The 24,295-nt window shown below is 38.5% G+C and overlaps 7 protein-coding genes and 1 non-coding gene across 8 annotated transcripts; 5 read left to right on the plus strand and 3 right to left on the minus strand.

The window, feature by feature from the left end:
* Positions 1 to 488: 488 nt before the first annotated feature.
* Positions 489 to 2,268, plus strand: BDF20DRAFT_496775 (uncharacterized protein). The gene is made up of 5 exons (XM_053075601.1): positions 489 to 1,100; positions 1,174 to 1,310; positions 1,376 to 1,622; positions 1,695 to 1,862; positions 1,947 to 2,268. The coding sequence occupies exons 1-5, from the start codon at positions 680 to 682 to the stop codon at positions 2,054 to 2,056; spliced, it is 1,083 nt and encodes a 360-aa protein (XP_052936264.1). The 5' UTR covers positions 489 to 679; the 3' UTR covers positions 2,057 to 2,268.
* BDF20DRAFT_912924 (cofactor of BRCA1-domain-containing protein) lies at positions 2,266 to 4,606 on the plus strand (the record flags this gene model as incomplete). The annotated part of the gene is made up of 6 exons (XM_053084005.1): positions 2,266 to 2,506; positions 2,728 to 2,989; positions 3,064 to 3,235; positions 3,343 to 3,479; positions 3,556 to 4,363; positions 4,484 to 4,606. The coding sequence occupies 6 exons, from the start codon at positions 2,266 to 2,268 to the stop codon at positions 4,604 to 4,606; spliced, it is 1,743 nt and encodes a 580-aa protein (XP_052936265.1).
* A 638-nt stretch (positions 4,607 to 5,244) lies between these two features.
* On the minus strand, positions 5,245 to 6,524 carry BDF20DRAFT_818926 (uncharacterized protein; the record flags this gene model as incomplete). The annotated part of the gene is made up of 5 exons (XM_053077416.1): positions 5,245 to 5,390; positions 5,478 to 5,706; positions 5,800 to 5,955; positions 6,064 to 6,293; positions 6,377 to 6,524. The coding sequence occupies 5 exons, from the start codon at positions 6,522 to 6,524 to the stop codon at positions 5,245 to 5,247; spliced, it is 909 nt and encodes a 302-aa protein (XP_052936266.1).
* Positions 6,525 to 9,692: 3,168 nt separating this feature from the next.
* On the plus strand, positions 9,693 to 9,765 carry BDF20DRAFT_t83. Its single transcript has one exon. It is a non-coding gene; the product is annotated as a tRNA-Thr (tRNA).
* Positions 9,766 to 10,689: 924 nt separating this feature from the next.
* BDF20DRAFT_939637 (60S ribosomal protein L12) lies at positions 10,690 to 11,934 on the plus strand (the record flags this gene model as incomplete). The annotated part of the gene is made up of 3 exons (XM_053084780.1): positions 10,690 to 11,183; positions 11,309 to 11,337; positions 11,438 to 11,934. Exons 1-3 carry the CDS (start codon positions 11,128 to 11,130, stop codon positions 11,932 to 11,934), a joined length of 582 nt encoding a protein of 193 aa, XP_052936267.1. The 5' UTR covers positions 10,690 to 11,127.
* Positions 11,935 to 12,273: 339 nt separating this feature from the next.
* On the plus strand, positions 12,274 to 15,294 carry BDF20DRAFT_868893 (gamma-glutamyltranspeptidase). Its single transcript, XM_053080965.1, has 13 exons — positions 12,274 to 12,331; positions 12,434 to 12,674; positions 12,740 to 12,844; positions 12,915 to 12,995; positions 13,091 to 13,100; positions 13,185 to 13,328; positions 13,399 to 13,434; positions 13,541 to 13,637; positions 13,705 to 14,226; positions 14,292 to 14,497; positions 14,562 to 14,608; positions 14,680 to 14,795; positions 14,875 to 15,294. The coding sequence occupies exons 2-13, from the start codon at positions 12,527 to 12,529 to the stop codon at positions 15,142 to 15,144; spliced, it is 1,782 nt and encodes a 593-aa protein (XP_052936268.1). The 5' UTR covers positions 12,274 to 12,331; positions 12,434 to 12,526; the 3' UTR covers positions 15,145 to 15,294.
* BDF20DRAFT_987606 (chitin synthase-domain-containing protein) lies at positions 15,295 to 20,974 on the minus strand (the record flags this gene model as incomplete). Its single annotated transcript, XM_053085246.1, has 3 exons — positions 15,295 to 18,593; positions 18,693 to 20,562; positions 20,634 to 20,974. 3 exons carry the CDS (start codon positions 20,972 to 20,974, stop codon positions 15,414 to 15,416), a joined length of 5,391 nt encoding a protein of 1,796 aa, XP_052936269.1. The 3' UTR covers positions 15,295 to 15,413.
* Positions 20,975 to 21,668: 694 nt separating this feature from the next.
* On the minus strand, positions 21,669 to 24,080 carry BDF20DRAFT_912928 (uncharacterized protein; the record flags this gene model as incomplete). Its single annotated transcript, XM_053084006.1, has 3 exons — positions 21,669 to 21,789; positions 22,061 to 23,762; positions 23,828 to 24,080. The coding sequence occupies 3 exons, from the start codon at positions 24,078 to 24,080 to the stop codon at positions 21,669 to 21,671; spliced, it is 2,076 nt and encodes a 691-aa protein (XP_052936270.1).
* Positions 24,081 to 24,295: the final 215 nt, after the last annotated feature.

Below are 24,295 nucleotides of genomic sequence, written 5' to 3' on the forward strand. Positions count from 1 at the left end.
TTTTTTTTTCCTGATGTAGAATGAAAAAAAAGTTGTCAATATATCAAAAGTTTTCCCCTTTTTTTGTTTTTTTTTTTTTCTTCTTTTGTTTTTGTACCTGTGTCTTAGAAATATTTGAGAAAAGGGAATGGGGACAAAGAGAAAGCATCTGAAACATTTTTGTCTTGGTAATCGAAAATTCTTTTTCCTAAGCAACCGTTTTTTTTTTTTTTGTTTTTTTTTTCTCGGCTTATTGCGCATCTCCACGCACAACATGGGAAAATAAAAACCTATGCGTAAAAAGAGAACTTGCTGCATCCAATATCTTTAAAGGGTTGACAGTAATAAGGTCCATCTTCCATCTCTTTTTTCTTGTTGACCTCCAATCTACGCAGCGTGGCGTGTTGTTGCTATTTTAGACCTGGAGAGACCCCGAATTGTACCTCAGATCAAATGTTTCAAAACCTAGCGTATGAAGTTTGCCATTTTTAGGTGTTTTCACATTCATAGATTGTACTTGTTTCCTCAGGTTCCTGATGAACGCACAGGTTCGACACAAAGAACAGCTTGCCCCTCATTGCCCATGTCTTATCAGGAGAAACAGGTAGCAGAAAAGAAAGAAAGAAAGAAAGACGAAATAAAAAGTCGACTCTTTTCTTTTGCGATTTGCGCTCATCAACACCCGTAAACTATCAGTGATATGCGCCAGCAAGGATTGTTACATTTACCTTATGAGCTACTTGTAGAGATTTTTGCTTATTTGACTTTTCAAGATCTATTATCCGTCTTGTCATGTCATCCTACCCTGTACTCTCTTTTTTATCGGAAAGACTCGTCCTTTTGGTTCGATATCTGTCGAGTCAATCACATTGGCTACCGTCATCCTCACTTTACATGGAAAGATATTGTACGTTCAGGCGAAATGCAAAAGATGTGTCCTCATTTAAATGCAATCGTAAGCCGTCTGCAAGCCGGAACAAAAGACCTGAAAAAAAAGCAACAGTTTCTTTGGACAACCATGTCCAAGTATCTGCAACAACAACCACCACCACTACCACCACCCTCCTCTCGGCTGGAGGATGAACTTTGTCTATGCTTATACCCTTCCTGTTATCATTCTGGTAATGCTATTGAGGGTCGTTGTTTTTGAAGAGAGCTTTACTGACTCGTCCTCTATTGTTTTACTATCAACAGAACAATGGGATATCAACAACAACAACAACAACAACAACAAACACACCGATGTCGCTCAAAGGCATTCACATCCTGTTCTATTACGATTATCGTCATCGCATCCATTGGATTTTTGGTGTACTTTATGTCTAAAAACGGTAACCAACGGAGCTTCTTTTCTTTTTTGTATAGAACGGATGACTGATAGGGACATTCTTTCTAGATCGGCTTTCACGGTTTCAGTACGACTATCAAAGAAGGTTTAACCAGTGAACGCTATTTTATGACCCGACTACTTCAGGCATTCATGCAGCCGACCTCGTTGTTGCTGCCTGGAGAAGGAGTCTCTGGGTCGATGGTCCATTCAAGGCGAATGATTGAACTAGCACTATACCAACGTCAATTTAGACAGGCAACGACACATATCGTCGATAGACAATGGTTCCTGGCATGGATCCAATTTATTTCAGGTAAAACAACCGTGGATGGCACACAAACCGCATTTCTATAACTACTGCTCATACTGCTACTGTCATGATTAGGAAAGTCCAACAAAGTGCCCGGGGTACTATCGAATGAAAAATTGTTCCGTGCAGACGGAAGCTTGGACCCTACACTGAGCCTTGGTAAAGATTTTGAATTGATCAACAGTACGACTCTTTGGTATATACAACGCGTTTACGGCGTTTCTGACAAGACAATCTGCTACAGTAAGCAACTCTACCTTGTTTCAGGCAGCAGCCTATTCGACTGTGCTAAGCAAAAGCTTTTTTTTTTTTGTTTTTTTTTTGTAGCTGATCTACCTAATAACGCTGACTATTGCAAGTTGCTTCATGGAATTCAAATTGATCAAATGAATGTTGCTTCCAGATACCCTGACATTCATCCAATCCATGATAGATAGATCATAGACCTCCCCTCATCGATATAGATGGGATGATAGAAACACTTGACTTTTTTTTTTTTCACGTTTTGTGACTGAGCCTGGAACGCTTTTCTTTTTTCTCCTTCCGCCTTTTTATGCTTTATCCTTCTCACCATTTTGTTGATTGCACTTGAAAACACAAAAATACCTCACTGCTATAGAAATAAAACACGCACTTTTTTCTTACAATGTCGACAAATAACAAAATACTCATTGGAAATGCAGCGGAAGACATTCGAACTTTATTGACCTCTTCAGGGGCAGGCGGTCCTTATGAAGCCATTCGATCGATTCAAACAGATTATGGTTTGAACTTTCCTGGCATAGAAAACATCTATCCCCTACTAGAGGCGTGTGGTTGCAGTAGACTTGAAATTCATCAGTATTGTCTGAAAGCATTGAATGACAAAGTGGTTGCCTATATTGAGAGTCCCGCATTTCAAATGGAAGAGTAAGTTTTTGTTTTGTTTTGGGTTGTTTTTTTTTTTTTTTTTGTGAAAGAGGCAAGGACAGTTTCAACCTTCGTTCCATTGACATTTCTTATTCAATCGACTTTTCTCCATTCACGTCAGTCTAAACCCACCCTTTCCCTTTTTCTCTTTTCAGCTTTCAACACTTGTTTGATAAATTGTTTCCTTATATTCACATAGAAGACATGCAACCTATACCTATGGCTTTGTTGCAGAAATTCGAACCCCATATTGATGATGAGATACTGAACAAATTGAAAGCAGATGTCGACGTGTTTAAGAACTGTCCATGGAATATTAAGCAGCGTATATGGAAAGGAGACGAAAACTTTTTTCATCAAGCCATGGTTTCTTTATTGAATGAATATCATCATAATGAAGAATTACAACAGTTAGCCATGAATATAAAGCCAGGAGATTATAATGATTTGATTCATCAAAGGTAAAAAAATAGAAGGACTGAATGAGGAGACATGTAACAATGTGGATATATAAAATGTATTTGGGTGCTTTTAGACGTTCACATAGTATCCTGCGTGACATCATGAAGAATATCAATGGAGATCCAGAGATGTATCAAATGTTTGTCCGATTGATCAGAATCGTATTTCGAAATACACCTTATGCGAGCTTGTGTTCTTTGCGCGTGGATTTGCTGATGAATTATCATGATCAGGACGCAGACAAAGTAAAAAGAAAAAAAAAACAAAAAACAAACGGGTTATTCTTCTATCATTGAGAGAAACACATACTCAAACACTGGTTCATATGACGTGTTCATTCTATTGATCATAGATTACCCATGTGGATCCTTGTCATCGCTTGATCTGGTCGCTCGACAGTTGTGTACGCAATCAAAATATGGATGAAGACATTATTAACAACATCAAAGAATGCTTCAACAATGCCAAAAACGGCTCTCAACTCTATGCGTAAGCATCGCGCGTTTAGTAAAAAACTTTCATAGGCCTACCATCTCACCCTGTGCGATTACCCATTTTACTTTAGTGATTATGCTATGGTCGTGATGGATCCTTTGTTCTCCAACTTTTTAGCAGCTACCATCGTGAAATGGTTAAAGATAAGCGTGGCCTCCACCGCGGGGATGGAGACCGACGAGCATGATATCGCCCTCATGATGGATTACGACAAAATGATCGAGTACAATGCAAAGTTACTCAACTTGGCAGAACAGGCCCCCAAAGCAGCTGTTCCAGGTACCAAAGTGAGCAAGACCGACAAAGAGATCAAAGAACACCTGTGGGTCGCCCTCATGAAAATCATCAGAGAAGAAAGTTTCGACGCCGACCTTGCGCATGCCATGATTGACATGCTGAAAAAGAGTGACATTGCTCGGAAAGTCTTTGTCCAATATTTATTAGACCGTGTGCAAGAACCCAATTGCGCCGTGCTGAATAACTATCTTGCCTTGATCGCTGATTCTTGGCCTGACAATGTGGGCGGCGGCGGCGGCGGCGGCGGTCATGGCCATACAGAGGAGGACGCAGCCACAGAAGAACGATCCGGCGTCACCTACCGACAGACCTATCTCAGTTTTATCAACACATTGATCACTCTGTTGATCGAGAAGAATTACTTGGTGAAATGTGTCCTGGATACACAGTTCAAGCCGATTGTCTTTTTCTTATTAAGTGTTGTTGGGTGGGACGCTTCGATTCACAAACAAATGATTCGCTTCATAGCCGAGTATTACGCGAATGACACAGGAAAGACACTGCTGCAACTGGGTCCTCAAGTCACTGAACTCAGTAAATGGACAGATCAAATGGCACGTCACGGATATAGAGATGAAAGAGTAAGACCGTGAACCCTCTCCCTCTCACACTCCTTTTTTTTTTTTTTTTTTTTGATAAAGGACTCACCTTGCATGCTATTTTTTTTTTTTTTTTTTTTTGCTCCACCTTTCTTGAATTAGAATCTTATGGTACTCAAGACTCTCTACATAGACCTGTTGACACGCTCGAATGAGCTAAGAAACGGTGAATTTAGGCTAGAATGTCCCGCCGTGATTGATTTTATCAATCAAGCTACAGCTTAAAGTGATGAACTCACTATATGTTCAATGCACTCCCAAAGTTCGCTTATTATATCAGCAAAATACCTTTCTCATGACTTCATATAGCATACCTTTTAAGCGTATCTTTTTCTGTTATCCCCTTCTTTCTGTATTAAACTCTTCCCTTTTAGCTCGTAAATAACAAATTAGAAAACTGCCATTTGATTTTGCCAAGACCCGATGGATCAGAGAACTTTGCAAAGACTCGTAAACCCTTTGCAATCCTTTCGTCCCTAATTTATGATCGTGCACTGTAAGAAACAAGCATAAGCTCCATTGTGCTTCGTCAATGGATGGTTAGGCAGGGACGTTGGCTTGTAAAGTGATTGGATTCAAGGAAAACAAAAAAAAAATAAAATAAAATAAAAGCGGGTAAAACCACAGTAGAACCGAGACTTTTTAAGAGGAATGCATGTGTCAAACATGACTACAGAGTAAAAGTATAGGTATATTTATAAAGAGTCGGGTAATATTATTTCTACGAAAGCATAACAAAAAAATAAAATAAAATGAAAATAACGATAAAGGGTAAAAAGTGGTTCTTGCCAAAATAAGTAAAAAAAAAGCAGGCAAAAAAATGATGATGGAAGAAAGAGATTTTACTTGGGTTGACAGCTGTGTTACTTGTTCTTTGCCGTGGATGTGGCACGAATAGGTGGTAAGAGATCATCATCAAACTTTTGAGCCCAATGAATCAGCCTGAGTGTATCGGTTAAGGTAAGATCATAATTCAAAAAGTGCAAGAATTCTATTTCCATACGCTTGACTTGATACTGACGCTCAGTGGTTTTCTCCTCCTCCATGGCTTGAGCTGGAAGATCGCTCTGAGCTGCGGGAATCTTTGCCGTATGACGATCAGCGTCGGTCAAAGGATGATGTGTAGAAGAAGGCATTGGCGTTGACAAACGACGAGCAGGGACTTGTTGTTTGCTTGGGTTGGGGCGGAAGTAATGGTATTTCAAAGGGTCTGTGTCAGAATAGTTTTTAGGTGAAGTAGGAGGGGATGGTAATTGATGTTTTTGTAAAGATGCTGGTGGTATTAAGCTGGGAAGAGGAAGGGTATCATTGCTTTTGTGTTGTGGCTGTTGTTCCATGGATAAAGGCGATGAAAAAGCCGTTGGAGGGTGAGTCGTCAAAGGGGGTGTAGAAGATGACGAAGAGCCCGGTGCTGAGACGGAGGAGTCGGACGTCAAAGAGGTGTCTTCCTTGGCTGATGGAGCTGTATTGATGACCGATCGCAAATTAACGTGCATAAACTTGGCTGCCATCATGTAAGCTATCAAAATCAATCGCCGGCCACAACCATTAGCGCCTTTGATGTTATTGTATTTCTAAAAGAGAGTTAAACAAAAAAAAATAAAAAAAAAAATGGCTTCATTTGTCAATAGGGGCTAGATAGCAGGTAAAACAGAAAATCGATCGTGTCTCTTTCAACTTACTGATTTAAGCCTTTCGATATAACCGATAGCGATCAGTAAAGTGATGCTTGGTGACACAGTGTGAGCAGGTACATCGTTACGACAGAATTGTTTAAGTGCTTCGTCCAGGGATTTTTCAGGACATAATTGAGTCGTATCCAACAGATGTGTCATCAATGCCGCCAGTTCATCAATTTTTTCTTGTTTGCAGTCTGATTCCCAAGCCTTTCCAACGAACGTGGCCAGTTGCACTATGATATATCTAAAGATCAATGATTCGCTTCTTCATTGGAAGGAAGAGAGGAAAAGGAAGAAAAAAAAAAATGAGACATACTTATACAAGCAGGACTTAGGCGCCGTCTGCCATTCATCTGGATCGCTTGTAGCAGTAGACAAGCTTGGCTGCAATTGACACTGTAAGCTGCTTTCAAACGACTTTCGCGATCATCCCTCGTTAAAGCATGTCGGTTGTTAATATTCATAGTGAAATACGGTAAAGCAGAACGTTGGTATGTGTCGATTCTTGCGTTAGCATGGCGATGGTATAGGTTGACTTTTTCTTTCATTATTAAGCCGTAGCGTAAATTGGATGAAAAAGATATATGAGAATAAAAATGGAGAAAAAAAAAAAGAAGAACACCAGCAGTGTCTTTTTTATCCTTCCAACTTTCCCTGCGACCCCGTGCAGAGAAATATATAATTCATCCGTAGGTAAATGCATGAAAAAAATAGGATTTTCCCCTTTAAGCAATTGTGAACCCTATTCCCAGCTTTGAAAAATTGTAAAAATACGGTACAACGATAAACCCATTTACCAGTACAAAGCCGGTTAATATAATAGTCCGGCCAACTTACTGTACTATAGCTAGCATGCTTTAATTAAACATCCGGTTCCTGTCACCTTCTTTTAGTTCTTCGTTTGGATTACCTTAAGGTGGGATGCAACATTCCACAATAGAATGAAAGCCTCTTGTAGTCACCTCAGATCAGGAAGTTTTTGGTTTTTCTTTTTCTTTATATACAAAGCACAACCATAAAGGGAAACAAAACTTTTTGTTTTTTGAATGCAAATCATCCAAAATAGCTAGTTTCTTTTTTTTTTTTTTCTTTTCTTTTCTTTTCTTTTGCGAATTCTGTGCATTCCAACCGATGACGATAAAAGCCTATTCTTGGATGTCTCACGAGCCTGTTTTGCCCGCCTTTGTTATTAAACAATTTCGAGTTAGATTCTCCTCTAGAAATTTTGTAAATTTGACTTGACTGAAAAGGTGGGGAAATAACTGGAGATAAAGGGTAATTAAACAGTTCAGTCTATTTCTGAACCCAAGCCTTTTTCTGTTATGGTTTTTTTGGTGGTTTTTTTTTTTCGGCTAAAATTGTCTCCTTGGTTTGGTTTTGTCTGATTTAACTGTTGCACGGTTGTCTATTATTTTTTTTCCCTTTTTTTTTGGGGGGATCTGGAATCATGTAATATCTTGAGCATAATAACAGGTACTGTCCCGGGAGTAAGCAGATCTTGTCTTGCGTCAATGAGTACTGCCGTGTGACAAAAACAAAGTGTTAAAAAAGCGCGCCACTTTTTTCTTCGTGCCTTATTGGGTCCTGATTACAGTTAATGGTGCACCATCAGATCGAAAAGAAAACACTTGGTAGAATCTAATATTCATCCAAACGGGTGAGATATACATACTAAAGTTCATGCCTTGGTTTTACTATGCAAGCACTGCTTTAACTACAACCAAAATACGATGTGAAAACCATCATGCCAAACAACCCACAGTTCTCATAGATGCGTGTAATTGGGTTGACCCTACCAATTACTGAAATTTACGTAAATAGCGCAGTAAAAAAAGAGAATCCCAAAAAAAGAAAGCAATGACCATACCGCACTTTACTGATCACTGAGTTAGCAAAGGTTTGACTTTAATCATTTCACATCATAATTAATAATAGCCTGATAACATCTTTGCGTGTGAGAGATCAGCCATTGACACTGGCTTCTCATTTGTCAGAGCTGTATTTCGTTCTATATGCACGTGATGAGCTCTATTTCTGCCATCACTCCGACTAGTACTTTTCCTTTACTGTTTACCCGGTAATTTCTTCAACATATTGCTTTACTAGAGCGCACTATGTATCTGCTTTTCGGATTTTTATATAGAAAACAAAGATTGATACACATTTATAATCTCGGTAACACTTTTTGTGGTTTGATATGACAAAGCTACTATTCCATTTAGAATGACAATAATGCACTTTTATTTATTTTTAAATACCCAATAATGAATTCGACAACTCTCATAAAGTTACACTAGTGCTCACCAACAGATTTTTCCAGTTACAAAAACGCGTAGGTGACATAAGTAAATGTCCGCCCTGCTTCCTTTTAGAATGAATTAGTCTTCAGATGGACGTACAATATATTCACAGAAGGATATATCTTAAAACAAGAAATAGCTCATGCTTGCTTCTCTGATTAAAAACGGTTTTGTAAGTATGAATGCTCAAAGCAGCAAGAATTAAACATATGGTATATTTACACATTCTGCAAATTCGTTATCTTTACAAAAATAATGCTGAAACATGCAGCTGTCTTCCAAAAAGAAAAAAAGAATTCTCTTTCTTTTTTGTACATTTTTTTTTGTTTTAGTTGATCTACGACATTGGCACTTTATCAAATTTGTCTAGCAGCATCTGGTCCATTTTTTCAGTACCTTTTCATGTTACTTTATTGACAATAATGGCTATACTTGATCATACAGAAAAAAAAAAAAAAATAATAAAGAATGTTGAGCAAAAAGCCGGCCAATAACCTCTGTTTCGTCACCGATTTGTCTTTGAGCCACTCCAGCACACGTTCTTTCAAAGGCTCTTTAGCACTACTCTTTCCAGCTACGTTGATAACTTTTTACAACTTGCACAGTCTGAGTACTTATAGAAAGTCATACCTCCTTTATCCATGAGTTCTGGAAACTGATTTATAAAGTTATCATACAATGCCTACATCGTTGTACATGCAATGCCATGAACGAACTGGAGCTAGTACACACTTATCATCAAAAACAAGGTCCGATCTGATACTTTTATAAAAGTCTATCAGTCTCTAATGCTGCTATATACACAATAAACAGCAGGTTTATCCTTATCTTCTTCGTTAAACTGACATGAAATTTATTCAAAAGTACAATTCTGTCACGTAGCATTGAAATATTTTGGTCTGACTTATTTATACAATTTTTTTTCTGTCATGATACGTTTGCGGTGTTATTGCGTGAAGTTTACGACGTAGATACTTTGAACTTTACTGTCTCTCGTATTTATGTAACCCGAGACTAATTATACAAATAAGGATAATGCAGATACAATGATCTTTCAATACAATGCTTAATCGCTCAAATAATAATACTCTTTAATAAATTTCTTTAGTTGGCTCTGTCCAAGTTATCTCTCTAAATATATATTTATAAGCAAAGGTACTAAAAGTTATGTATAGCAAATAAAGCTCCTCCTTTCTATGTTCTCTATAAAAAATTATTATATGTCTTTTTCAACCGTCATACGTCGACGTCACTAGCTGTGACGTAGGTCACGTGGCTTGGCTTCATGGGCGGAATTTTGAGTTTTTCACGCTCCGTCACAGTCAAAGTGATTCCTCAATAGCTCCAACGGCAGAGCGCTTCTCTCGTAAAGAAGAGGCTGCGTGTTCGAATCACGCTTGAGGAATTATTTTTTCTTTTTTACTTTCATAATTTTCTTTTGCTATTTGCCAATAGTCTAACAGATGTAACTATATTTCATTTCACTCAACCTCGTATTAAATTACTGGTCGACAAGTGTTTGCGACGATTAGAATCTTTTAGTATCTGAATCATGAAATAAGCCTAACGGAATATTTTACAACCATTACCAACAACGAAAAGGACAGCACCTTTGGAAATGCTTGACTTACTAGTATCTGACTCTTATCAACTGCCCACGTTTATCTGACCTTGGATGTTTGCTCTATCTTATTAATTACATTTTGATAGGTACAACATTTCTTCTGATCCTATATCATCTTTTTTTTTTCCCCTGTTCTTTTATCTCTTTATTATCTGTTTTAGATGAGTACGTTACCTTATATCGTGGTGCTCACTACTCTCCACCGAATAGACTAAGTATTCTGGTTGTTTTCGAGCTATTTCATTCTTTACAAAGAACTATCTTTATGTTAGTCTTCTGTAAGACATTTCAGGGGAAAGTTCGAATCACAACAGAGAAATACTTGTTGTTGGTTCATAACAGAGAGAATTGCCGCCGACCTGTCCCAACATTGTAACGAAAAGCTCTGTTTAAACTAGTAAAGCACGATAGAATAGTACGACACAAGGCAAATAAAGGAAAAGTAGTAAATCAGCTATAAAGGTTCTCTACAAACAATGATATCAATCTAGTATATCAAAAATGTCCTTAATGACATTCTTTAGTGTAAACTGCCTCCAACGAATAGACTATTAATGCAAACACACACCGCGCGTGTTAAGTTATTTGTGATGCAACTACAAATTTGAAAATCCCCAACTTTCAAGTAATGCTTATCTTATAATTAATATAATAGAAAAATTAAATAAAATTCTAGGAAATAATCCTTTCATTCAAAGGGAAGACCGCCAATATCTTTTATGTCTATTTGATTGATTATTTGCCCACTTATAAATTATATTCGTTTCAAATGTTGTAATTGTTTCTTCTTAAAATTTTAAAAGGCTTAATAGGACGTAATTGTTCTTTGTATATTATTAGCTATACGGCACCAATAAACTTGAGTAATTCTCATTGAGCTCAATACCCTACAACAAAGAGGGCAAGTTTCTGCACTGCAATTAATTCCCCCTTTTGATTGTGCTCGTTGTCCAATCAATAGCCAGCAAAAAGTGTACAATTCATGGCAGAGGCGAGGCGACATGCACGGAATAATTATCCCGAATTTAACGCAAATCAGTGTTAAACTGGCATAACCCCCTCTTTACAGCGTAAGACATCCATATACATATCATGCAATTGCTCCATCCATCCATCTAATTCGATGCATTTGCTATAGTTAAGATGCCTCCTAAGTTCGATCCCTCCGAAGTTAAGATCATCTACCTCCGTGCTACTGGGTAAATATTTGAGTCAGTCGACTCTGTAATTTCAAACATTCAGTCAATTGTAAAACTATCGAATTTAACGTCATCGATCCCATTGCTAACACCTCTTCATCTGAATTCTTTACCGCTAATTATAGTGGTGAAGTTGGTGCCTCTTCAGCACTTGGTAAAATTCTACATTCAATGGAGGAAACGATAATTGTTTCACAACAGTCAGAATTAATCATTTCTACTCTTTTTTTAATGCACTTGTATTGAATAATCAGCTCCCAAGATCGGTCCCCTTGGTTTGTCTCCCAAGAAGGTTGGTGAAGATATTGCTAAGGGTACTAAGGACTGGAAGGGCCTTCGTGTCACTGTTCAATTGACGATCCAAAACCGTCAAGCTCAAGTTTCCGTTGTTCCTTCTGCCTCTTCTTTGGTCATCAAGGCTCTCAAGGAGCCCGTCCGTGATCGTAAGAAGGAAAAGAACATCAAGCACAGCGGTAACATCTCCTTGGAAGATGTTATTGAAATTGCCCGTACCATGCGTTTCAAATCTTTGGCTCGTGAACTCTCTGGTACTGTCAAGGAAATCCTCGGTACCGCTTTCTCTGTCGGTTGTACCGTTGACGGTCAAAATCCTAAAGATCTTTGTGCCGCCATTGATGCTGGTGAAGTTGAAATTCCCGTAAGTATTTTGAATAAGCTGCTGCTGTTTATCCGTTTAGAAGTGCTGTCACTAACTTTGATCTCTTTTTCTTTTGAATTGCAGGAAAAATAAATCGATTTCGCGAATCCGATCAACTTCAATAAAGTATCTCACTTTATATATTCATGTTTGTTTAAGACATCGGTCGTATCTGATTATATCCAGCCTGTTATTTACGCTAGACCTTGGCTTAAAGCCGTTTTATGCGTGCTTCGTGAGAAGAATCGTTCCATCATTAAAAGTAGAAGGCTTTCGAATTTTTGTTAATTGTAGAATCGTAGAAAAAGTCGAAAGTTATGGATTTGCTAGGCCGCTGTTATTATACCAATCAATTTTGAGAGATGCATATCTACACCTTCACATTTATAGCGCTCAGTTCGAACATCTTGATGAGAATATTTGATGCTTCAGTGATCCTTCTTGCCTATCTCTACCCGTTTGTTTAGCTTTCAAAGGTTAAGCAATTGTACTAGGTACGAGGAAATAGAAATTTAGATCTGATGTGATTGGAGTATATATTTGACCGACGGCACAACTACTTTCCCGATGATTGTCTTACAACCTATCTTACGTGTATGTGCAGAGAACAGTTTCAGTTTCGTCAGTTTCTTTCTATTCTTCTCTTCTTCTTTCATTCATACTTGGAACTTGCAATACTACCCCAATGGTTGATGTTGAGTCGTTTCCCTTACTATACGATTTTAAAAAGGGTAGATACAAGCGGTTCATGAGAAAATATGGCAATGTCATTGGTATAGCCATCATTTTCTTATCGGCCAGTTGCATATGTTTATACTTTGTATCAAAATCAGGTACAATACTACCCCATGAAATTTTGAAATCTTTCTCTCGCTCTGAGAATTCATCTTCACAATAGATGGGCCTTTGGATAGCCCAGTTAAATATAAGGGCCGTCTGATCAAAGGAACCAAAGGCGCCGTTGCTGTTGAGGCAGAGGAATGTTCCAATATTGGCGTTGAAAGTAAGAATCGATAAGGAATACTCTACATAACCTTCTCGGCAGCATCATGATCAATACCTTTTGTTTTTAGTCTTGAAAAAAGGCGGAAATGCTGCTGATGCAGCTATTGCGTCTGCACTTTGCATTGGTGTTATAGACAGTTTTGCTACAGGTAAATTTGATTATGTGCATGTCACTTTATTCATGTAAATCTGATTTACAAAGGGGCTCTTGTCAGTTTTCGTTAAACGTCATACTTTTTTTCAGGCATCGGAGGGTAAAACCACCGTATTCAGTTAGTAAGCAGAAAGTATCTAACTGTCCTTTTCGATTCTGATCTGGTACACGATTATTTATGTAGAGGTGGCTTTATGCTTATCCGATCTCCCAACGGTACATTCGAGTGTATTGACTTTCGAGAAACTGCTCCAGAAGCAGCCACGCCGGACATGTTTGTTAAAGATCCACGCATGGCCAAAGTTGGAGGCTTATCTATCGCTGTCCCGTAAGTGCATCCTTCAGTTAGATTAATGTTGCACAGCATGATCTAACGATCATCAATCCGCAAAATAAAGGGGTGAGATCAGAGGTTTAGAGTTGGCACATAAAAGGTAATACAAATTAACCGTGCGTTGCATATTTTTATGTATCAAGATCAAAAATATTGTTGAAACTGCTAATTAAATCCAACCTTAAATTGTTCCGCTTTGCATATAGGCATGGACGATTGGCATGGAAGGACTTGTTTGAGCCTTCTATAAAACTAGCACGTTCAGGTTTCAGCGCCACGAAATTACTGGAGGTTCGCGTCAAGGTAAGTTCAGCTTTGTTTTATGACAAGCCATCAGCATCTTCATCAGTTATTTGCGCTGGCACCATAGGCTGAGGAGTCTTGGATGGCAAATAGCACAGAGTGGTCGCAAGTCTATTTACCTAAAGGTGCAGCTATTAAAGAAGGAGACATAGTTAAGAGGCCTCAGCTTGCTGATACTCTTGAGCAAATTGCTATATACGGAGCTGATGCATTCTATGAAGGGGAAATCGCCGAATCTCTTGTCAGGACCATACAGAACGCGGGCGGAATGATCACTTTAAAGGACCTTAAAGAATATCAGCCAGTTATTAGACCTACGTTGAGCACTTATTATAATGGTCGCAAAGTAACCACTTGCTCACAACCTACCAGTGGCCCTATGTTACTAAGTGTCCTGAATTTGCTGGAACGATATCAATTCAAAGCGGAGGATCTCACAAATCTGACTATTCATAGACTTATTGAAGCTTTCAAATTCGGTTTTGCATTCAGAACGGAAATGGCTGACCCTGACTACATAGAGAACAAGAACAGAATCAGAGAAATGCTTACCAAAGACTATGCATCAAAAGTGCGTCAAAGAATCACAGTAAGTATTCCTCGAACAAACTGTGTGAGAGACATTACTTGTCATGAGTAATTGAACTGCTTTAGGACGACACAACACATGATCCTTTATATTACGGACCAAAATATGATCATATTGAATCACATGGAACAATGCACTTATCCGTCGTGGATGAGAATGATGGAGCCGTCGCATTGACATCGACAGTTAATTTAGTGTTTGGCTCTCATATTATGGATGGCGAAACAGGCGTGGTTCTTAATGATGAAATGGATGATTTTTCTATACCAGGGTAAGAATCAAACTACGTGAAAGTTTCTAATATGTTTCCCATTGATTATTCATTGTTACAGTAGTATTCCCAATGATTTTGGTTTGTATCCAAGTCCAAACAATTATGCAGGTACAAATACTTTGTTAGATCGACAGCTCTCAGTTTTAAGCTGTCTCACATTTTCTTTTGAATGTACGTAGGACCGAGTAAGAGGCCTCTTTCATCAATCACTCCAACTATTATTGAGAAGGACGCTAACTTCGAAATGGCAATCGGTGGTTCGGGTGGATCTATGATTCCTACGGCAACATTAACAGTAAGTCTATCTTGTTGTTGTACCTCTTGCATGCTCTTCGATATTGTAGAGATTTCTCATTGTATTTACGAAATAACAGGCAATGCTCAACCTGCTAGATTTTGGAAAGGACCTTTACACTAGTATTGCCTCGCCGCGAGCTCATCATCAGTTACTACCAAATTTAGTCATACTGGAAAATGGTTATTCAAGGGATATACAGCGTGAACTTGAGCTAAAAAACCACATCACTTTAAGAATTTCTCCTGAATATTCAGTTTCTGCGGTTCAGGCTGTTAGGCGTTTGTCTGATGGCAGTGTTGAAGCCGCCAGCGACCCTCGGAAGATGGGTTTAGCTGCCGCTTATTAGCGTAGTGCACGTTAATATATATCCCTTCAGTCATGTCTAATCAAACTTAAACTTTGCGATCATTGTATTATAATTTGATATGAAGCAATTTATTTCCATTAACTTATAATAGCAAATTACTATCACTTTTAAATAAATTCTTATGCAACAATGCTATTTTTTTCCCTTGTAACAATTGACCTTTATAGATAGTATAATAGTATGCAGCATCGATATGGTATTAAAATTTTGTATGCGATATTCTACAGATGAAATGAAAGATCAAATGACTAAAAATAGTCTCCCGCCATTGAATGGCGTGAGCCTGTCACAGAACCTCCATGAAGCGAGTAACCACCAGTATTGACAGGGTAATAGCCACTGTTGTAAGTGAACCCACCGTATTGCGAGTAAGCTTGACCACCACCATTATGCACTGAATAACTGCCGTTAAAGGACATAGTTCCAGGGGTATAAGTGCTTTGGGATAAACCATCGCTATTACTTTCTGTTGCCAACATTAATTTCTCATATTGTGCCCATGTCATCAAGGGTATAGATTTCGGATCAAATTCGCCGTCGTCACCACCTACGGCCACTTGCTTGCCCTTTTCACCGACCACAATACGAGTGTTACCCCAAGAAAAGTCATCAAAATGCCAGTAAGCATAAATTGGAATATACAATGAGAATACGGGCAATGCTAAAATGGACAAAAAGAACCATGCAATATGCTCCCATCGCCGTTTAAGGATGAAAAGAACGATCTGCAAGCCATATGTACAACCAAGTGTAATAATTGTTATAATAGGAACTTGATTCCTGGCTTCCACCAGTTTGTAAATAAGGAAACCTAAATACGCTAGAAGTGCAGGTTGAACCAAAGTACTTATCAGATCAAGAATAACAACGAAACGCATCGAGAAACAGCAAAAACCACAAAGGCTGGGTAAGAACACCAGTTCTCCCAAATTATGGACAGTTGAGTTGATCCATCGTCGACGTTGTGAGACCAACACACTCCAAGTGTCTGGTGCATTCGTTTTACATTGGGCATCTGGGTTAAACTTGGTCTTGTAGTTGGGGAAGTGTTTCAGTAGTAGAGTAGTTAAATAACGATCTTCGCCGAGATAGAGCAAATTTTTCTTGTGTAACGTATCCACTACATTTTCTTTGTAATCATCAATAATTTCATTAGCAATGAACAAGGGACGCTTGCCATCGACAGAACGAATTCTATACATGGTAAAGCAACCTGGTAGACAACTGACAGTAGAGAAGAGTGATTCGAACGCCTTGATCATATGATGAGAAATAAAGTATTCGTAGACTTGAATCATTGTGACCCATGTATCTTTCTCGTTGGCAAGTGTTGTTTCTCCACAGAGACCAATAATTTTGGCGTCATGAGCCATACTTGAGACCAAATAGTTTAAGCCATCAGGCATGACTTCAGTATCAGCATCCACCATTAGCACATATTCATATAGTTCAGGTGTGACACCGATCACGTTCCGCATTTGATGGTACATCTCTAGTTGCATTGGATTCATAGGCGCATTATAATGTACACGGTTGAGGAAATTCATCAAAACCATTTGCGAATCACGCTTACCACGGTTACCCGGCTTTTGACGCTCAGTAGGCGCACCAACCTTAGCAATGACCAAATATGGCACAACATGCCCACCAATTTCATACAAACCAGAGTATATTTTAGCACGGTTATGCTGCTTCACTCCTTCGCCAACAGAAATAAACGAAAGAGCTTCAGGATCAACTTGAGGATCAACACCGAATATGTCTAGCACAATACGAGGTGTTGGCCTATCGTTTCCACTACCAATAATCATACCGTCACAAATAACCACAATAAGCTTTCTCTTGTCGTCATAACGAAGAGTAGCAAGTGAATCGATTGTTTTCCGTAACGAGTCTTCATCTTCAGTATAACAGGTAACTTGACAGATAACAAATTTATCCAGCTCTTCGGGCACACGAGGGGATCCGAATCTAATAGCTGCCAAGAATTTGAAGAGAACAACAATACAAAGACAGACAGTGACCACCAACAAAAAATATGTTGAGAACTGACATTGCGTTGAGTTACGATAATCTACCATGCCAACATAGTACAAGTTTCTCATGCAAACAAGTTCACGATATTTCTGATCATTGCTAAGGTTCAACGCGTTGAATTGTTCAGTAACGTCTGTTCCAGCGCTATCTTCAAATAATCGGACAACAGCGGGATTAAGAAAGTTCGTATCAACATTATCAGGAACTGTTTCACCAGGTGGAGCTTTGGTATAACGACCACCCATAATGTAGGCAGTCAAATCGTAAATGCAGTTATTGATAACTGCCCATTGGCGGTTTATCTTTTGTCCGTTCAAGGTATAGGCTCCTTTGGCTTGATCACGGATACCTTTCCATTCCACACCCATATCACCCACTTTATAATTCCGCCTTAGCATTGTCATTATACTGTAGTACCAGTTCTTGCGGTAGTTTCCTGAGGCGTACGTAAAGTCATGATATTGGGCGTTATCATCAGTATAGTTTCTTTTATAATCCAGAGATATGTATGGAGACACATTTTCACAAAGATCAGATACCTGAACGGGGAACAGTTCAGTAGCATCTTTGCCAGCGTAGTCAAGTACAACAGAAGTAGGAACAAGGTTGGGGAAGTGATGCGGTGCAAATTTCGCCAGATTAAATACTTCACCCCTAATAGCGACATACCCATCCTGATCAGAGTTATGTCCTGCTAGTTCACTCACAGAGAAGACATCCTGGTGTGGACAAATAATTTCACCGAAAAAGACCAGAAACCAAATGACAAAGGCACACATAAGCGTAATAAGCATACACAAAGTTAATTTTTCACGCCATGCAACGCGAATATCTTTGCGATTCATACGCCCACATTTGATCAAGAACAGTGACGGTACCCAGCAAGTCATAGCATATACAAACCAGAGCCATCTCTTTCTTCCTGGTGTCATAGAATCAGGCTTTTCTTCAGTAGCGTCAATATCAATCGGAGGAGGTGCTACAGGTGGAGCCGTAAAAGAATCATCTGTTCTGAAATTGTTCTGGTTCAAGTAGGATTCATTACCATCAAACTGGGAACTTCCATATTGACTATTAGCGTATGACATTTGTGAGAAACGTTGAGGCATGTGTTCATCATCTTCTGAAATATAGGATTCTCCAGCACTTATAAATTCATGCGGTGGTGGCGCCGTTAACAGATGTGGATCTGTATTGGCAATAGAACCCAATGGCTGATCATCATTAGCATCAGGTACATCCCTTTTTTGCATATCCATACCATCCTCACTTGTTAGAATTGCTGGAAGCTCGATATTGTTATTCATTATTTTCAAGTTCTTTTGCTCCTCTTTTTCCAAAACTCTAAGCTTTTCTTCGAGAAAACGCCAACTTTGGAAGCTGAGAAATACCTATTCCAGATAGTAACAAATAAATAAAAAAAAAAAAAGCCACTTAGCATTCGTATTATTACAACATGTGAAAGCTATGGAGCCTAAATAAGCACATACTTTTGTTGACCCTATATTCATATCACTATCACTCCAATCGTTTAGGTGTTTGACTGACTCACACTGTTCTTGAGCAGTTCCATCATGTACCAAACCCACATTTGTTAACGGTACTGCATATCTCGTCAGGAAACTTTGATGAGGTAGAGACATCATATAAAAATATTTCATTTTTTTGGCTAATGAGTCTAAATTGAAGTTCCTGATTTGAGACTGAACAACAAGACTGTCAAATTGTGTTGTGCTTCCTGTTGCATTAGGTCTAATACAATATACAGTCCATAAGGCTGCCTCTTGAAAAGAGTTGATTAATTCGTCTAATGCGGACTGGATCTGTGCCAATACTGTTGCAATGCCTCTGTCTTCGTTTGGTGTCCCTGACTTTTCCGTTACTGTATTTGATGCTGCATTTCTTTTACTTTTCCGCATTGATGGTGCTCGAGTAGGTTTCACTGATTGCTGTGCCGCTACCAAAGCTTCTGCTGCACTGATTGGATGACTTTCTATTGCGAGATTATCTTCAGAAAATAAATTCAACACAAAGTTGTTCCAAGAAGCAGGCATATCAGCATTTCCCCGGAAAAGACTGATAAAATCGACCAGAAGCTGGTTATTGTTACTGTTAATAAAGCCCGTAGGGTCATAAGTTACTTCTCCAGCATAGTGTCTAATTGCAAAATGTTGCGCGCCTGTGTTGGATATTTTGGATGTTAAAGCAGGATTTTCTTGATTATACTTCATAACGGCGTCGACGGCATTGTTATCTGTAAATACACGTTTTCCACTGATAGTCTTCGATGACATTTTATTGAAAATGGCATTTATACCCCTCGTTGGGCGCTCTAATAAAGCAACACATGCTGTATTGCTGTTATAAGTTATTTCTGGTACTTGTATCAGTTCAGAGATAAATTCTGCGTTGTCTGCTTCAAACATACGATGGGTGATAAAACTGTGTATTCTTTCATTTGCATAATCGACACAGTATTGCTCAAAGCCAACGGTGCCAAATCCAGACGGTTGAGTCCCCGGAAAGTCGAGCATGCCGATGAAGCTGTTAAAAGTGTCCGAATACGTTTTTGAATTGATGTATTCCACCATCCAAGAAAACAATAGGGTATATAATGTTTGTGCTAACTCGTCTCTATGTGCTGCAGCTTGTTCTGAATTCAAAATCAAGGTTGTTACATCCTTTCCGATCATCGTTGTCTTGAATGTCAAAACCGTCTCCAATGCTCGTGGGTCCAGACCCAAAAGGTCTGCAGTCAATTCCAACGTTTCTGGATTTTGGATAGCGGTAGCTTCTTCTGCTCCAACTCCACTTGCAGGATCAATGAAACTGATATTACCTAAATGAAGAATTGCGGCCAAAAGCTGAATGATACGGCTGTAGTGTTCTCGTCTAAATCCAGCACCACGCATTACTGCTTTGAAGTCCTTATACTCCTCCAAATCTATCTGTGTAACCGAACGTCCATATTTAGCTAAATAATTGTAGGCTTTGGGATCATCCTTTATTTGCAACACTTGCTTTTCGTCAGGCTCGCTTCCGGCAAGAAGCCAATAAAATACGTTGAAATTGCCTTCATTTTGTCTTCCACTTGTCACTCTTGTTTTTTCTAGAAAGTAATGCAGCGTTTTTCCACCTACTAGTTTGCCACGCTCGTTGAAATGTGTTTCTGTATACAGCCCACAGCGAGATGCTCCTTTCTCATTGTAAGATGTTTTGGCTGTGCTGAATGCCCTTAAAATTTTCTGACCGTTGAGAATTTGTGCTTGTACCTTAGAATTCCTTTTGCTGGCACTGAGTCGCATAAGGTGTTTCAGTGCTAAGTTATGAAGTTCTGACTTTCCACTACCCGATTCGCCACTATTTTGCACAACAAAACCAACAAAGTGTAAATGACGAAACATTCAATTTTTGAACTTTGACAATCTTACCATAAAAATAGAACTTGATCATTTCCCGTTCTTCGCATATGTAGATAGGCACGGTTGACAAGTTCAAATATATGAGAGTTGAGTTTGTTGTGTATTTGTTTCTTGGGAAAAGTGGCTTTGTACGATGTTACATAGTCCTCGCTGGTCTGTGCGTCATTTTGTGCAAGTTGCTTAAAGGGATTGACAGCTACGATATTACAAGCTCCAATGTCTGTATATACGTTGTAGTTCAGGAACTTTGAATGCAAGATGTCTGTTACTTTCTTGTCGTTGATTTCTTCTAAAGAGGAGATATCTCCAACTGCCTCTATTGACAAGGCACGTTGAAGATTGCTCGGCATTATTGTTGGTTCGTTGTTGTTACTGAAATAAATCAAAATGTAGGTGAAACTTTTTTTTTGTTTTTTGAAAGGAAGGAACTATATCAACTGCTGAACAAGAAAGTACTTGTTGCAAGATTATTCAATTGATGCAACACACTTAAAAAGAGCAACGGAAAAGAGAAATGGATGAGGTTTAAAATCTGTCAAAAATGTTAAAGACCCATTGAAGATTTATTTATAGAAGCAGGAAGTTCAATTTTGAAACATCCTAATATTTGGCCTTTTCGTAATTGGTAAGGCATGGTTAATTGGATCCATAATTTGTACACTACAGATGAAGATACTCTCCGTTATGGTAAATGTGTAAGGTTTGTATCTTAGAGCCACCTTCATTATTCGCTTTATTTTATGAAGTGGTTCACAAACTGTTTCAGCACGTTCTGCAGAAGGGTTGAAATTGAAACTGGCACTTTAAAAAAAGATCTTCCCTTCGATTTTTCGTAGAAAACTCAGCAGTGACAGGTTAAAAAAAGGAGTAATCAAAACCAGAAGAATTGTGCAAAAATCCGCGTTTTAACATAAAATTGTAAAAAATCGTTGGTAGAATCTTTCACTTTCGGTCACTTATTAAAAACTATGTCGAGTACGTGTCATTTTCAATGTTTATCTGATAACAAGCAAAGCATACAGGCGTAATAAATGAGAATTCACATTAATTGGAATGGGCTGCTTCAGACAAATCATGTTCTTTGTTTAATGTACGAATGATATGTAATCTAAACCAGTCGTTTCCTTGTGAAAGACCAAGTTCGGAACGTATCGAAGTTGAATCACTATTGTAGATGCATGGTCCTGTTGGATGCATGATTCTGCTATCTTACTGACACGAAGGGATTGAAGTGCATAGCTTATACAATTCTTGTGTCTTGCGATTGTATATCAAAAAAGAACAAAAATAAATGAAAAAAAAAGAAAAAACCCGGTAAAAAACTATCCTTCTTATTGGGAAAAATGCATACACATTAAAATATTAAAAATTATATGACTATAATGCGGCAATAGAGATAATGAAAGCTCAATGCCTTGATTCAAAAGGTAATTTACTAAGTAATAATCTGGTGGGTATGATAGTTACATCGAGAGTTGCGCCGCTTGTTATGAGTATGACTACAGCTAATGGCGGTACCACGACGTGTTAAGCTGGCAGTTTTGTCGTGATTTGGATGGTAATAAAAGCCGTTGCTATTGCTAATAGATGTACCATAACTATGACGGTTACTATCTGTACGAACTGGATAGTTGGTTCTGCTGCTATTTCTATGAGAACTTGTAGTACGACGATTGATCATTGTATGATGGGGGCGGTGATGCGAGCATTGAGAAGTCAGCTCAAGCGGAGGGCTTTCCAAGTCAGCAGCAGACATACATGAAGATGTCTTCTCTGGAAGGTTTCTAAAAATGTGTTTGTGGCCTTGTACTAAATATTGTGTATTTGTATCGTTATGATACGATCTAGTGGCAGGCGAAGATATAGAGTTTCGCTGGACTACTTGATGATTATTAAACTGCGCTGAGCAATTTTGCTGCTTAGGAGCCGTACTGTATTGTTGGTTATATTTGTCATACATGTTAGCATCATTAGGTTTTGCATGGTTGTTCATACTCTCAGGAAATAACGCAATAATATCAGAAACACGATCGTTTTTGTGGGTGTGCTGGTAATTCGAACCATTCAAATATTGGCGGTTGCCATGGTAAGTTGAGTAATAATCATTAGGACCTTTGAATTTTGACGATCGCTTTCCTAACAAATTAGTATATTCCTCCTTCAGTATACTTTTACGCATGATCTGATGTGTATTATGCAATTGCTGTTTATATTGGATCATTGACTTTCGGAAATCCACCGGTTCCATGTCCAAAAAGCTGCCTCTGAAGTTCTCTGTATATTGTTGTAAAGAGTCTCTTATAGGATAATGACCTACATATGACTGCCTTGATCGGCCATGTAAATTAGCCAGTGCACTGCGGCATTGTTGTTGACCGTAGTCAAATTCTGTGCATTGATGGAAGTTATAAGGATCGAATCCTTGTTGAAACGATTGCCGCGCATATTTTTCTTGAGGGATGTTTCGATCAGTTTGTGAAGGCGGAAGGTGAAGTGATTTACGACTTATAGTTGAATTTCCTGCATAATGAATAAGCGAAGCTGTTCTAGATGTAGGTATAATAGCAGTGTCGTCCACTGCATTCATTATCCTCTGAGAAGATGCGCGATACTCTTGACGGTGTCTTTTTCTCATTCTTTCCATTGTATGTGCATACCAATCCTTACCATCTTTATCCGAACCAAATGGTAGGTCAGGCCTGTCCTTTTTATTAATACTCCGTGGCACAGAAGTGATAACGTTATTTTTTGTTTCTATCACAGACTTAGCGCTTATATTACCGAGCGAAAGTCTTTTTAAAGTTCGTTTTGAGGTCGGAGATTGCGAAACTGTAAGTGACGGATCCGTGCTGAAAGTGCTGACACTTGTGCTTCGCGTCGATAATATACAAGGTTGTTGCGTATCTATTTTGTTCACCTTTTCAATATTGCCATTGTTATTGTACTGCATTATGTTCTGTTTGTCTGTAATATTCATAGAGTTATCACCGGTACTATCCATAGAGACAGAAGAAGAAAAACCATTTTGACATATTGTTATGTGTTCATCTTTTGAAACCTTTGTGCTATCAGATTGTGTATCATAATTGAAGGATCCGGATAGAGTACGTTTACCAGCAGTGGAAGATATGTCGCTAGCTTTAGGAAGAATCAATTATGTCTCTTATTCTATAGAACTTGGGGTTAAGTTAGCTCTTTCATACCTGAGGATGAGCATACTGAATACAGTTTATTGTCATCCGATAGACTCTGACCACCAAAAATATCCTCTGAAAAAATGCTGTCAGTAAAATACGAGTAGTCCTTCAGTAATAAGTCAACGTCAGGACTAAACGCTTTAATTTGGTTGACTAAATCTACATCATTGCTCGTCTCTTCACGGACAACGGCGATTTGAGGCTTTAATTGCCGGTAAACACCTTTCTTCGTCTTTTTACGAAAACTGAAAAATCCCATTTTAGTGCTTGATCGTTGAAGGAAATAAAGATAAATGAAAGAGACGAAAAAGCAGAATTTCTATTAAATCGTTTTCCACTGCGTTATAAGATAAACTGTAGTATGAAGGGAGATGTTACATGTGTGTCATTTTAACAGTTTGCATGTACGCAATTATAATCTTTGTTATTGAAAGCCTCCTGCAGGATTTCAAGGAATCCTTACATATCAAATCA

The sequence above is a fragment of the Mycotypha africana genome (genome assembly GCF_025528875.1).
Source record: "Mycotypha africana strain NRRL 2978 chromosome Unknown BDF20scaffold_5, whole genome shotgun sequence".
In the NCBI taxonomy this organism is placed as follows: Eukaryota; Fungi; Mucoromycota; class Mucoromycetes; order Mucorales; family Mycotyphaceae; genus Mycotypha; species Mycotypha africana.

Bases quoted from the DNA above. Each gene is read 5' to 3' on its own strand.
- BDF20DRAFT_496775 (XM_053075601.1), top strand. From the start codon at position 680: ATGCGCCAGCAAGGATTGTTACATTTACCTTATGAGCTACTTGTAGAG. The intron at 1,623-1,694 runs GTAAAACAACCG...TGTCATGATTAG, and splicing joins ATGGATCCAATTTATTTCAG to GAAAGTCCAACAAAGTGCCC. The intron at 1,863-1,946 runs GTAAGCAACTCT...TTTTTTTTGTAG, and splicing joins TGACAAGACAATCTGCTACA to CTGATCTACCTAATAACGCT.
- BDF20DRAFT_868893 (XM_053080965.1), top strand. From the start codon at position 12,527: ATGGTTGATGTTGAGTCGTTTCCCTTACTATACGATTTTAAAAAGGGT. The intron at 13,435-13,540 runs GTAATACAAATT...CTTTGCATATAG, and splicing joins TTAGAGTTGGCACATAAAAG to GCATGGACGATTGGCATGGA. The intron at 14,609-14,679 runs GTACAAATACTT...GAATGTACGTAG, and splicing joins AAGTCCAAACAATTATGCAG to GACCGAGTAAGAGGCCTCTT.